Here is a 14,574-nt window from a genome sequence, read left to right as displayed (position 1 = left end):
GGATGAAGACAACTTCAGCGTGGAGGTACATATTTGATCTCAACTCTTCTGCGGCACAACAAGTAAAGGCAGATATCAAAGCAACGCCACTGAAGCAAGTTATCATGGATTCACAGCAACACGTCAAGCTGATACTTGTCTTTATTTAAGCCGTTTTTCAGGCACTCCGAGTGAGAATGTGGGAATGCAAAGTGAAAAAGCGGTTTCTCTCCTCCAGCCAAATAAAAGTGACAAATCAGTAAATACGGCAGCTTTAGCAGCGGTGACTGAACGCCAGGCTCATCATTGTCAGGTTTTTATCTTCATGTCACTGATTTAATGCACCAAACTTCAGTTATTGTGGTAAAAAGGCAGTGGGCCACACTCACATTGCAGATTACTAAAATTGGGAATAGAACTTTTTGCTTGTTTTGAGCATGACATTTTTGTCATCCTCTGCAAAGATTTTCATAATTCATGCCGACTGCGGCACCCACTGTGCTCGAATAATCCCACATGGCTTTCGGTTCAGGTGAAAAGCTGAGTGGTAAGTAGCTGAAACAAAAATTGTTCAAGTTTGTGACGTTCAAAGCAAGCTACTTAGCTGGTGGTCAGGCAGAGAAACATTTTCTGTAAGCTTTCCCTGCACCCCAATAACCGGAACCCCACCGACATAAAATATGTGCTAAATTATCGAAGAGTCATATCAAAACAGAGGGTAAAATAGCTAAAATAAGAAAGAATTAATCAAATTGGTCCATATGAAAATATTGATATCAGGAGTAGTGGTTGTAGTGGTTAATGGCATTAGTTGTATTAAACGTGATAAATCGACTACTGAAATATCAATAATTTAGTTATCAATTAATTGTTCACTATGGTATACAGACCAAAAAAGGCCATTTGTTGAATGAATGATATATATATATTTATGAAAATGAAATGAAGATAAAAAAACAACTTTGCCTATAAATCTGTTAATATGTTCAGAACTCCACTTGTTTACAGAGACTTTATAATCCATTTTATGTATAGTTTCGGTTGTGTTTGTTTTTTATTTGTGTTTTATTTATTGTTGCGTTTATTTTGAATACTTAAAATATCTTCCACTTAAAAAATTAAAGTTCATTGTATTTTGAGAGCACAAGCTTGCATTATTATGCAATTATCAACATAATACTTAAATGTGGTTTCAAAACAACAATCATTTATCACAATAACTTCTGGGACAATTTATTGTCCAGCAAAATCTGCTATTGTGACAGGTCTACAAATGTGGCAGTTTTTTCCCTCAGTTGCCAGTCAGAGTAATCGATTGCTAAAATGTTAGTTGCAGCCATAATCATGAATGCAGCGAGAATGTAGCTTAATTGAGACTATAGGCAACTTTGTTTTGTATCATACTTGGTGAGAAACTTAAAGGAAGGCCTGTGGAATTTCTGCATTGGGAAAAATATCCGTCAAAAGCAGACACTGCACCGTCTGGAATGTCATGGGTAAGTGACCTATGTGGGTCTTAACAACTTTAAGTCTAAAGACAAGAGGTGCGTAATTTACTGTAGTTTAAGTCTACTGAGTTTTTAGACTTATACATAGCACTAATTTAATGACTGATCAGTATTTCATAATCGGTCACCTGACTGAAATCTACAGTCTCTATAGTTTCCCCAGTCAAATAAAACCAGTGTTTAAAAGAGGAAGAGAAAAAAAACTGGCTAACACTGAAAGAAGCATACGAATTAGGCACGACTGGTTCCCTAAGGGCAAATTCTTCAGAGGATCAAAGATGTGATATGCTGGTCTGTCGCCTGCATCGGCCAATCCCCCCTCCTCAGTCACTAACACAGAAGGAGAGGCCTAGCTACGAACCGAGGAGAAAACAAGCTAGCGGAGTTCATGCTTTGTTTCCTGCTCAAACATTCCTATCGGAGCCTCACTTTTTCACGCAGTGGTAGAACCAAATATAGGCATCGACGAGGCTTACCAAAATGGCCCGGTGCTCGCAGCACATCCTTTAATCCAGCAGTTTCAGGTTGGAGCTCTGATCCGCCGCAAACCATTTGTTTTCAATGTGAACCCAAGGCATGCCAGCAGAGTCCATGCAACATAACAAGTCTTGTGTTTGTAGGGCTGGAATGATTAATGGGATTTGTTACGATTAATCGATTACGCAAGATTAATCAATTATTGAACAATAATCGTCAACTAATTCAGTGGCTGACTAATTGTTAACACACAGAGCATACAGACTCAAAAAAGGCCATTTGCTGTAAGAACACATTCAGAGCAGTAATTAAGCCAAAACTGTACATTTTGTATTTAAAATAAAAAAAACAAAAAAAATCAACTTTTTCTGAAAATATGTTTTACCCAGAACTCCTTAAGTAGCATAGTTTTAGCTTCAAATCGTTCAAATTCTCTACAAAACTAAATCTCCAATTAAGCACTTTTTGATATCCGCTTATCAGTTAATGCAAAAATTAATCAATCAACAAATGATGAAACATACACTAAAGGAATGCTAAGTTATTGAATTTTAGGCAATCAAATGTTTATTTTCTTATTTAAAAAATGAATTCTTTGTTTATTTGCATCCTGTTAAAAAAAAAAGGTTTAACTGGTCTGACGACAAATCTGCAAAATGCGCCGTTTTTTTATCTGATTAATCGACTAAACGTCTGAATAATCGATAGAATAATTGATTAGTTGCACCTCTAGGTGTTTGTCACTGGTTTGGCAGACATCTCAGCCCCAGACGCAGCCCAGTCTCCCGCTGAAGGTATTCAGTCAGACTTATCAGCATCAAGCGAGGCAAAGATACTGAACTTTAATTAGAAACAAACAAGATTAGCTGCAGCGGGGCAGCTTACAATTCGCAAAACAAACCCCAGAGAGTATGTCCATGGGGTCATACTGACCAATTTCTTACACGTCAGAAATTGATAAAAGCTGAGCTGAAAAATATTCCAATTTCCAACATCAGAGAGCCAACATCATCTTGTACTGTCAAGATGTTTCCTGAATATATAGTCAGCCAAATGCCTCACCCTGCCATGACTGACAAATTAAAAACCACAAGGGCGAAGGAACACAAAACAAGCAGCTAGAAATGTTGCACAATCTGTGCAAATCGGAATGACTGAAATCACTCAAAATTAGAAATAGTGCCGATAGCACGGATCAGACTTTACTCAGTCAGTGGTCACTTAAGGGTTGAGGTTTCATCTGTCAGTTGTCACAAGGTCAGATGCAGAACTGTTTGTCGTTTTGCTGCATTTGATTGCATTCTACGTAAATGATAGAAAAACGAAGAGACTTTGTTTATCTGGCGAGCCAATCTCTTATCAGAGCTGATCTGTCCAATAACACGCTCTGGAGTTAACATGGGTCTCCAAAATAAAACATTTTAGTTCCTAGTTTGAATTTGCAATATATTTCGATTGATTTTCCAGTTACAAGGATGACATGGTGTCTGACTGCAGTAAGCTTCAAAAACATGGAGGTGTACCAACTTTATTCTGCATGACTGCATCCATTTGCCGTTTCTGGCAGAATTCCCATTACGTTACCAGAGATCATGTAGATTTGGACCAAACACTTCTTCTATGGTATGGTTACTTGCTTGTTTTATACGACTGCTACCACAGCTAGTCGTTGATGTGGTTTTGATGGAGCCTGCTCCATGGCGTCTTAGGAATCTGCTCCGGAACTGAATCCCAGTTTGAATCCCAGACTGCTTCCAACGCAGGGCCTGGAAAAAGTCGAGCCCCAAACTAAACAGCCCCAGCGCTACAGGGAAGACGGCCCAAACAGAAATTAGCTCTCAGGTTCCTGGATGATTGTGTCTAGCAAACGTATATACAGCATGTCAAAACCACGAGTAAAGATAAATAAATATATCTTCATAGGCACCGACTTTGGTAAAAGTACTTGGCCCAAGCGGAGAGCTGTCAGTTCCTGTCAGGGTGAAACCAAGCAACATTTATGCCGTGTTACAATTAAAACAGTGGGTTCGTGTTTGAAGACATTAAAAAAGAGAGAAATATCAAAAGCTATTTGAATAACGTTTCAACGAAACAGTCAAGCTCCTGGCTAGCTTCTGTATGCTATTAGGGTTACCTGCACCCGTTGTCGGACAGCTAGCTAAAAACGTCCCATCAAGAAGTAAACAACCACCATTACAGCTAGCATAAATAATTCTGTCTCGTCGGGGCGTGCGCTTGTTTTGCGTTGAGAAGAAAACTGCATGCCAACCCTAAAAAATTCATACTGTTGGAAAATTGTGGACCAAAAAGAACAACAACAGAGCGCACATATCAACAAGACGTAATCTTGTGTCCGACAATGGAATCATGGATATGAATAGCTTGGAGGAAAAATTCCCCACCTGTAGTAGTTCAAACAAAAACATGCTCTTAACGTACCAAGGGAAACAAATAACTCAGGACTAAAAGACTTGCTTAGTGCTACATAGTTACCAACGGAAGGAAGAAAAAGTGAACATAACGTCTGAAGGCTGTGTCCGATAATGGAACTCAGTTCAATGCTCCCTCCCTGCAGTTTTTTTTTTTTTTGTACCTTGTATACATCTCCGTATGTGCCGCTTCCTATCCGCTGGATCAGCTCAAAATCCTCCTGCGGATTCCGCCTGGACAGGTCGACACTGGAGTTCATCGTTTACAATCGCGCCCGGCTGACGAACCCCGACAAAAGTACGAAAACTGGTTTTCTTTTAAGAAAAACATACGGCGTCAAAAAATCCCAGCCCGAATCCAATGTAGCTCCAACATGGCTTCCACTGCGCTTCGAGCATGCGCAGTGGGTATCCTGGCATAGCCTTTCCATGATGTTTGTCAAAAGGAGATTAGGGTGATGAACTTCAAGAGCCAAAATGACCCTGTACCTTTGACAAAATGTAGAAATTAAACTTTTAGGAAATTCAGAATATTTTTTTTTTTTACATTTAGCAGATATTCATATAATGCCAGAGAAGAAAGATAACCTCTTTGTATTTAATTCTGTTATTGATTTCACAAATACAATCACAGTGAAACTGTTTTGCAATCTGGTGCAGGGACGGATTGAAAGAATTCATTTCCTTCTCCCTTAGCGGCGCCTGAATCTAAGGGAAAAGGAAATGAATTAAATCACTAAGCTGTGTGTTGCCTGGTCTGGTGCCTCAAGTGTAAAACTGGGCTAAGCAGAGCTTCTCAGTGGCAGATGGCAGAAATGTGCCTCAGCTCAGTCAGCTACAGCACCAAAAACTTTCCAGTTTTATCATTTTTCTTAGAGAAAGCAAAGTTCAACATTAAAGTGAGCCCAATTGCTTTGGATTTGACGATGTTCGAGCGCACCATATTTAATAGTAAAATAAATAAATGAAAAATAGTGCAGTGTTTTTCTTTAAAGTAAAGAGGGAACACTCCAATGCTTTGAAAAAACAAAACAAAATTGAGTTATTTTCAGGATTTTAAAAAGCTTTTTCAAAGTAGACTTTGTACTCCCTCTTTCTACACTGTATAATCATATAAGAACCAGAACCAGAACCAAATGAGGAGAAGCAGCTTTCAGCATCTGTGCTCCACAAATTTGGAACAAACTTCCAGAAAACTGTAAAACAGCTGAAACACTGACTTCTTTTAAATTCTCAACTAAAAACCCATCTGTTTAAAATTGTATTTGAAATGTAATCAATTGCAAATTTATTGATGGAACCTGACTTAATGTCGTGTTTTGATTGTTGATTCTATGTTGCGTTGTGTTTCTGTTTGTAATGATGTAAAGCACTTTGAAATGCCTTGCTGCTGAAATGTGCTATACAAATAAAATTTGATTGTTTGATTGATAAGCTGGAGAAGAGAAACAAGAAAATTATCCAAATTATTCTTTACCAAAGTTAACTTCTGATCTGTAGAATTTCTTTAATAATAAACATCTAAAAACACTGATATACGTTAGCTTTTAAAAAATAAAAAAGAGAACACTACACACTCATTTTATGGAAAACTACAAAAATTAAAATTTTGTAAGATTAACATTTTCAGAAGTATTAAATAATATAATAAAAGCAAGCTGAAAGAGGGCTTAGAGTCCAACGTTTAAAGTTCTTGCATTTGTGAAATTCAAAGCAATTTAGACAAGTAGTAACTTTTATTTATACATCCACAATACAAAAATGCAGCATTTCAGCAAGAGCACATTTTGCCGTGATATGACACAGGACATTGAAATATTCCAAATGTAATTTCAATCAATACTAATCAAGTGTTTTGATATATTTGTGGATGAGTCCGTCTATCACCCCTAAGCTAACTCTGAGGGTTGCTTGGTGTCTCAGAGATGAAAAAGTTGAAGCTTCCTGGGAGGATGAGGATGTGATTTGCAAATTGTGCTGCTCTGAGGACGAAACGAGGCAGCTTTTTATCCCGGTTTGTGGCTCTGCTTCCACGTTGCATTTTGGACCACAGTTTGTTTGCGATAGAAGTTTCTTCAGGAGGCAAGACAGCTGAGGACTCAGGAGCACCACCAGGGTCCCACCAACACGGAGTACTCTAGAAAAACAAACACATCTGGAATTAATGACAACTTTAAACCTCGTCTTTCCATGTTTACTTAAATCTGATTGCCACATCAAAATGTTTTAAAGAGCGTTACGTGACTCACATGCAAGGAATTCTACATAACACAAAACAACTACAAAATGTAAAACAAAAACACTTTTTTTTTTCTTCCTATTCAAGAAAAACGTTTTACTAACAAAGAAAACAAACCTCTCCATCTCACTGAGGATGACCGGAAGGTTCTCAGCCATATTTGTTCTGGTGCTAAACTTCCTGCCGAATGGCAAATCACAAACAACGGCGTCAACACTGGCACTGGGCAGAGGCAACGCTGTTCACACAAAGAAGAAGAAGAAGAAGAAAAATGGGCAGTGAGGTAATTACATACACGAAACAGGAATCACACTCCACTTCTAGAGAAAGATTCCCATACAAGAGACACAACTACGGCCACACAGAAACGAAGGACAAGTTAAATTTCTAAAAGATGCTCCGTAGATTACAAAACAATGTCTGTCTTTACGCATTACTTGACCAGAATTATGTTATTTCTTAATTTATTGATCAAGGAAGACCCAAATTAAAGTTAGTTTTCTTAAAAATTAAGCCGAGTGAAAGCTGAATTAATCAAACTGGAAGATTTTACTAGATTTTTAACGCCTCATGTTGTCGAAAATCACAGACTATGTGCATTTTAAAATGTTTTTTTTTTTGAGTCTATATTTGCTCATACATTTGTCTACCTAATCAATTATTCTTTACCAAAAGAGTGTCCCCATTGACCTCTAAATCGTTGGAATTGCTCCATGTCTAAAGTACTCCTGTTGTCTCTCTGGATACTAAGACTTTAAGATGGATCACACTATTGCATCTTGCCGTGTATATTGGTATATTAAAAGACAAATGCTAAATGCATCTAAGCATGACAAACTTATGGAGATTCTGTCTAGAAATTTTGACACATCAGTGTATGCATACCAATGATAATGGGGTGAAATTCACAGCGTTCTGCTGCATCATGACTGGGTGTGTTACTTTTTCATTACATTTCTATCTTCTTTCCATTTTTTCCCTAAATGGAAAGATAATTATTACCCAAAAATCAGACGGTAGGTCAGGCATCTTTATTTCAAGAATCCGCAATTCCGAGGCGGGTAAAAGCATTTCCACAGTGCACGAGAGTAACTGATGTTATTTTTAGCTGCTGCAGTATCCGAGTCACATTCATGTCAATTCTGTCACAATGGTGGCCAAGTGCGACTTACATGGTATGTGAGAGGTGTGACGTTTCATTCACTGGAATAATCCGGTGATTTTCCTACCCGTGGATGACGCTTTCAGAAGGTGTACTCTGCTTTGAAGCTCTGCAAATACCACATTCTCATCCGCCTTCTGTAGCTGGCCATCATCAATATCCACACCCAAGAAACAGGCAGACTTTGGAACCAAGTGGCAGACAGTCGTCATTTCAACAGTTATTACAAAACCATTTTTTGTTTTTAGCTACAATGGCAACTTATCAGACAGATTTCTTTGAATTGGCACAAACCAAGCCAAAACATATATCAGAGGCTTTATCTTCTATAAATTAAACAGGCTGGTGTTGTTACCATGTGCTCTTTTGCAGCTTCAATTAAGATGGTTCCCACTCCACACATTGGATCGACTACACAGGAACCTGGCTGGGATAGAGACACGACACTTTTAAAAAGTACAACAGCAGCTTACTGTCAGTATTACATAATTATGCTTGTTAAAACCAACAAAGCCAACAAAACGTGCTTTTGCATCGTGCAACATCCTCCCTTGAATATACTAATGCTAATTTTCCTCATTATATGGAAAAAGAGCTATCGAGGCCAACCTGGACCTTCAAAAATCAAACTGAATCCTCCTTTAATAATTATCTAACTGTGATTAACTATGATGTTTGGTTCAATTTCAAGAACAATCGGAAACAAAATCTTTGACAAATATGAGTCTAAGGGTTTGAGCTATTATCCGTAAGTGGAGAGAACAGGGAGCAGTAGTGACCGTTCCTTCTAGGTGTGTGTCTTCACACCTCTATGTGAGCCAGCGAAGCCATGGCCCAGGCTACAGTAGACCTCAGCCCCGCGGTTTTAAGGTAACTCCGGTTAGCCAGAGGAAGCCTGAAAGACATTAAAAGACTGTCACATATCAAAACAGCAAGAAACAATTCAAATTTAGTCTATTGTTATTAATAATTCTAATTAAGCAGATTCTAAATCTACAAAACTGTATTTGGCAGCAACCTGGTCAGTGGAATTCCCAGCAGGCAGTAATCATCATTCAGATAGACGTTTATCTGCAGAAACGACCCATTTGTAGGAAATATTATTAGTTCAATACACACAATAGATGTGCAAAAAATCTTTTAAAAACAAGGTTCACCTCCAGCTTAGGGTTCTTCAGGTCAGCCTTCCATCCAAGCAGACGACTCAGACCCATCCCCATCACTCTGCTAACCTCCTACAGATCATAAAATAGTAACATTATCATCACCTAATAGAGATACCTTTCATTTAGGAGTAATAAAAAATGCACAGTTTCATTTGAGATATTGGTGCAGATATTGGATATTAATATTATTATATTCAATGATATATTATTTCAGTGATATTTACTGTATCTGTGACCCCCCTCAAGGTCACAGCCAGACTATATATACTGTATTGTTTTAATCCATAAATAAAATACAAAAATTTAAAATCTCACTAAGAAGGATTTTTTTACCTGTGCACTGATGCATCTATGCAGCTTTCCACTGCATTTACAGTTAATCCTAAAAGAAACTGGGGGAAAAAAGAGCAAGTATGGTTTGTTTCTCATCACCCAGAAGTCATCACTTTATAGCCGTGATTTGACAAAGCAATGCATTCATAAAAGTATAACCGTACGTACCATTCTCCACGCTTCCCAGAGGAGCGTCTTTTCCCAAGTCATCCGTGTTCTTGCTGCAGCTTTCCACATTTTGCTCCAGTTTGATTTTTGAATAATCAGCACACACCTTCGTCGGTTCACTGACATCATCCGCTCTTTCCAGGTCTGGTGAAAGTCTTGCGCTCTCTTCTCTACCTCTCCGTCTCTTCTCATCGCTCTCCTCAGACGTAAACTCATGTCTGCGTTTCCTGGACTCTTGGAGACACTTCTCCCCCTCACCACTTTGCTTTTCACACCCTCTCCCCTTCTCTCTGTTCCTCTGGGTAGTGCTTGCTGTGACTGCGTTTCTGCTTGCTGCCAGCTCCCCCTGCAGGCGACTCCACGTCCTTACAGCACTGATCCACTGACACCTGTCACCCAACAGTCTGGACTGCAGCACAGACGCAGTTTTAGCTAGGAATGAGCAAAATAGCTTTACTGAAGATACAAACGTAACATGTGTACAGGTTTTCCTCTTGTTTTAGGGCCTGGCTGGTACCTGGACTGGTGTGTGTGGAGATCCTCACAGGAGAGTCTTGCTTCAGCAGAAGGAAAAGTCTCTCTGCAGCTTTTAGGTCACAGACTCTGTGGATTGTTGCAGAGGAGCTGAACAACACCTTTCCAGGAATTTGATAAACCTGGAGTCCAAAAATGAAAACACGAGTAGCCTTTACATTTGAGAATATTTGAAACTCATTCCTAACTCATTGTAATTCAAGCTGAATTACATTTCGAATAGTGACCTTTTTTCACACTGCAATGACAAAGTTCTACGCATTTTATGACATGCTAACAAGGTAGAGTACAATAATGAACTAGAACACGATGCAGAAATGAATAAAGCAGCATTTCAAATTCGCAACTTAATGGATGCTGCTTGACAAAAATCTGACAAGTGTGAAATCCACTGGTTTTCATAAGTCACTATTTAACAAATGGACTTGTATGTAAATTAGCCACCATGGTAACTCTAGACTAGAGGAACTGCAGAAATACAAAGCTAAGGGGAGAGAATTTGTTGACAGGACAAATATCGGTCAGGACCTCAACAAATCTTCCCTTTTTGGAAGAGCAAAATGTAGAAAATGAGCTTTGGTTTTATGAGACCAAAATTGAATGTTTTTGCCCCGTTTGTTGCAGTTCTGGTTAAGGTTTACAGCAATGGTGTGAATTTGGTTTTGGTTAGCATAGGATTACAATTTTGCTAAGCCCCATTACTGGTAATGGTTGTGGTCAGGGTAAGTGTTTGGGTTGGGTTTAAATACTGGATTCCATTGAGTTGCCATATGTGATAACAACAATAACCAGGATGTAAGACGGATAAATAACATCCGAATAACACTGTGAGGTTGTAACTCACATTTAGGTCAAATTTCAAAAAATACATTTTATAGCTAAAATAAATTCGCTGTTATAACTTTTATAATAGTCTCCTAACAAACTAGCATTACACCCAGTGAACATGTCAGCTGCTGTCATGAATGTTTGTAGCTTTAGAAATGCTAACACTCACGTCTTGAGCAGACAGCTTTCTCTTCACCTCGTCGACTAAAAGCGGTTCCATGCCATTGCCAGCAGTGCAGTAGTAGCGAACCACGCTGTCTTCACTTCGCACTTCAGGCATTATGTTCGAAAACATTCGAACCGGTAAGAAACAAATCGCCAATACAACAGTTTTTGATTTCCCCGTTAAACCCGCTTGTTTACACCGGAAACGGAAATGCGTCTTGGACGTTTACCTACAAACGACCAGCAGGGGTCTCTCTTTCGCAGAAGACGAAATCTACTGCAAAAAATAAAAAATGAAAAGACAGGCAAACAGAGAGGTAATTTATTTACTTGACGATAATAATTTTAAATAAGAGCAATCTAACTTAATCTTTAAGTCTGATAGCATCTTTTTGCTTTTGTGCAAGTAAAACAAGGCCCAAGGCTCCACAAACTAGGCTTTAGATATTATGTTTTTTTGGTACCTCAATGATTTCTAATACTGAAGGTTTTATCTTCAGTTGTCTTGTTGTACACATGCACACGAGTTCAACTAAAACTTGTCTTTCTGTTTCATTTGGATAGAACCAACACAGTCACTCCTACAACAGTATAAACAGTGCCTGTGAAAAGTTTACATACCCTGGATATGACTAATATTAATTTTGTAGCTTTAATGACTCATTTAAAACATTTGCTTGAAGATTAAATCGTCACATAACAGATTGGGAGCAGGCTGTATCTCATACAGTTAGGTAAAATATAAGATCCAATGAGGCTCATTTGTCAGATTAAAAGTATCTTCGGAAGTAAGAACCTTTAAGCAGGTATTAAACATACATTTCATTAAGCACATTTCATTACATTTAAGGAGAAAATAATCGTAAATAAATAAAATCTTGAAATATCAATCTATGCGTAATAAATCTACATATTGTGTTTCAACTCTGATAATAACAGTAGTCAAATAATGCAGCCAAACTTGCTGATGGCTATGAAAAGTATGTGGTTTCTCTCCATTTGGTAGCCAAATATCAAGTTGTATACTATGGAAATTTCTTTGGTACATCATTTCTCTTGTTTTAACAGTGCGTCTTGGCAGTGAAAGAAAGCCTGTGTAATTCCTTTTAAACGTTGCCACATTTGTAAGAAGAATGCATTTGTGCGCTGAGCGGCCGAGTGGAGTGTGTGGGCTGCACCAATGAAAACTTGCCAAATACACTCTGCCACAGAAAAAAAACCCCCACTTTATTCTGCTGTTGACTTTTATTTTGTGTTGTTTATTGGATTGGATAAGTGAAGTTTAACAAAACAACACAAACAAGTAATTTAACACTATTTACCATTTAAATATTACAACCTCAATAGAGGGTTTGAGGAATATAAAACGAGCACAACTTCGTCTTATGCTGGTTGCCAGGTTGGTCAGACACTGATAAGGGATGTTATCCCTTTCTTCAAACTGCATCGGCCCCATGCTGTTATGACATCCATGCCCATATAAACTTTTTGCTGGCATTGTTCACGTTGAGGAAGCTCTGACCAGGTGTTTCCCGAAGGCAGAGACATAAACTAATATGTTCCACAGATGAAGTCAGCGCTCCCAGCAGATTCTCTTCTTTTATCTGATTATAACCAGTCATCCTCTAACCTAATGTGTTCTGACACTACACTTACCCTAAATGGCTTTCCTATCCCCAGCTGTCCTCATGCCTTGTCACACACTTTTCCACAATCTCCCTCTTTTCTCCAGTATTTGAATGACCTCAAGAGTATTTAATCTCCTTTTGTGGTTGATATGGAGTGTCTTGGCCGCTGTCTTCTGCTATAAATTCTTCAGACATTGACAGTCTGGTGTGACCTGCCATCATTTACTGCACTGTAATGTGAAGGATATAAGTGAGGCACTGAGTTACTTGCACTGATGCTGCAATGTGTCATGGGATTGTTTTGATTTCCGATGAAAATCTTTTTGTGAGCGCTTGTGAGACTACAGCCGCAAACAGAGCTCAGTCGAAATCTAAAAATACTTTGGCGACTTAAAACTTAACCGGAGCACCGGCCTGCACTGAATAGAAATTCGTTAAAACATAATTTTAGACGTAGAAAACGTCATTTTATTTAAGAGAAAAGAAAATGAAGCATTTTCAGCACTTTTAGGGCATTAGGACGGCATTAGACAAGCATAAAGACAGAATTATATAAGACAAACGAGCTCGAGAATATTCTACTCTGATTCTTTTCAAAACCTTTACTTTGACTGTGCAAAAAAAAAAGAAAGAAAAGAAATTCTAAGTTTTACCCAAAAATCTTGAGCCTATGCACTCACCTTGTCGTGTTCCCATGAGCTGAATGTCTCATTATGCCCCGTGCTAAGATGAATTTGTAATTATCTCCTGGCGTGCAGATTTCTTCACGAGAAGAATAGTGGACACATATTAGGTCAGCTAATTAAGTCTGAGAGTCTCATGGTCAGAAATGGTGTTATGCCCAAATGCTATGGAGAAAACTTAAATGAGCGTTAATTTCATGAAACTTGGAACAGACAATAATATATTTACTGAGGTAGAAATGAGGAATTCTGTCTAATGCGGCGCAGTTTGAGCCTTGATTTGTATCAGTTTGCTTTACTGTAAGCTTAATCTCCATTTTATGCGAAGGTTTATGCCGAAGAATGGCACCGATACTTTTCAATAGCTGCCATTTGCAATAATTAGCTCCACTGCTTGATAAGTGAACACAGCAGTGTCACAAAATTGATGCCGACTGCTGCAGCAGTCAAATTCTGATTTATTACTGTACATTAGGCTTGTTTTTATTCTCCACCCTGCTCTGTGGATGGAGTAGATGGAGGCCATTAAGTGCTTCATGGGGGAAGGTGGTGGTGGTGTTATGGGGGGGCTAGTAAAGGGGTGTGAAGGGGGGCAATAAAAAATACATAAATGGGACAGAAAGAGAGAATATAAGGGCGGTAATGGCCAAAATGTAGAAGAAAAGGTTAGACTGATGACTAACGACGCAGCAAAACAGCAGCATTGTTTTACGGCTTCATCATGTTCGCTAATTAGAGTCGACTTTGATGCAGTGTATCAGCATGCATGGGTGTGTGTGTGTGTGTGTGTTAGATAAAAGCCTTAATGTCTGCACAGCGTTACACAATCAACCAAACACAAGCCCTTTTCCCAAGCAGCATAAATGAAAGGATGAATGAGACGTGTCCTGCAGTGAGCAGCAGGGGTGGGGCCGTTTTTAACGGATTTGCTGTAATGTGTTATCAATCGACCAGGACTTATGTGAAAAATATCAAATAGAATGAAGCAATTTTAATGTAAATTAGACAGAAGTGGCAGAGTTGGTGGGGAGAAAGGGAGGCCTAACGGTCTCCAGTGGTTCATGGGTGAAGGGCGGACATTCACATGCTTAGGTGGGAAACTATGTGAATGAATTAAGAGAGAAAAGTACGCAGCCATGTTTGATACAAGCTATGTTTGAGCTGCACGAAAGGTTTTCACAACCTGTAAAGTTTGTCATGTTATGTCCCATTGCAACCACGACTTTCAGTTCATTACATTGGGAATTGAATGTAAAATGCGACATTTTTTTGTTT

The 14,574-nt window shown here is 38.7% G+C and overlaps 2 protein-coding genes across 9 annotated transcripts in view; both read right to left on the bottom strand.

Annotated features, from left to right (window-relative positions):
* map4k3 (mitogen-activated protein kinase kinase kinase kinase 3) overlaps nt 1-4,781 on the bottom strand; it is a 51,684-nt gene extending 46,903 nt beyond the window's left edge. For all 8 annotated transcript variants that reach the window (XM_023327628.1, XM_023327629.1, XM_023327633.1 and 5 more), the window contains exon 1: nt 4,558-4,781. In XM_023327628.1, coding sequence (XP_023183396.1) covers nt 4,558-4,653 — 96 coding nt within the window. In that variant the 5' untranslated portion in view covers nt 4,654-4,781. The remainder of the gene's footprint in view (nt 1-4,557) is intronic.
* Nucleotides 4,782-5,994: 1,213 nt separating this feature from the next.
* Nucleotides 5,995-11,206, bottom strand: thumpd2 (THUMP domain containing 2). The gene is made up of 11 exons (XM_014473373.2): nt 10,993-11,206; nt 9,979-10,117; nt 9,462-9,893; nt 9,294-9,352; nt 8,952-9,029; nt 8,813-8,865; nt 8,602-8,689; nt 8,150-8,221; nt 7,862-7,976; nt 6,750-6,870; nt 5,995-6,530 (listed from the first exon to the last, which is right to left on the bottom strand). The coding sequence occupies exons 1-11, from the start codon at nt 11,116-11,118 to the stop codon at nt 6,236-6,238; spliced, it is 1,578 nt and encodes a 525-aa protein (XP_014328859.1). The 5' UTR covers nt 11,119-11,206; the 3' UTR covers nt 5,995-6,235.
* Between the last annotated feature and the right edge of the window lie 3,368 nt (nt 11,207-14,574).

Source organism: Xiphophorus maculatus, chromosome 22 (genome assembly GCF_002775205.1).
Source record: "Xiphophorus maculatus strain JP 163 A chromosome 22, X_maculatus-5.0-male, whole genome shotgun sequence".
Taxonomy (NCBI): Eukaryota; Metazoa; Chordata; class Actinopteri; order Cyprinodontiformes; family Poeciliidae; genus Xiphophorus; species Xiphophorus maculatus.
The sequence above is the reverse complement of the archived record's forward strand: the minus strand, read 5'-3'. Positions and strand labels throughout refer to the sequence as shown.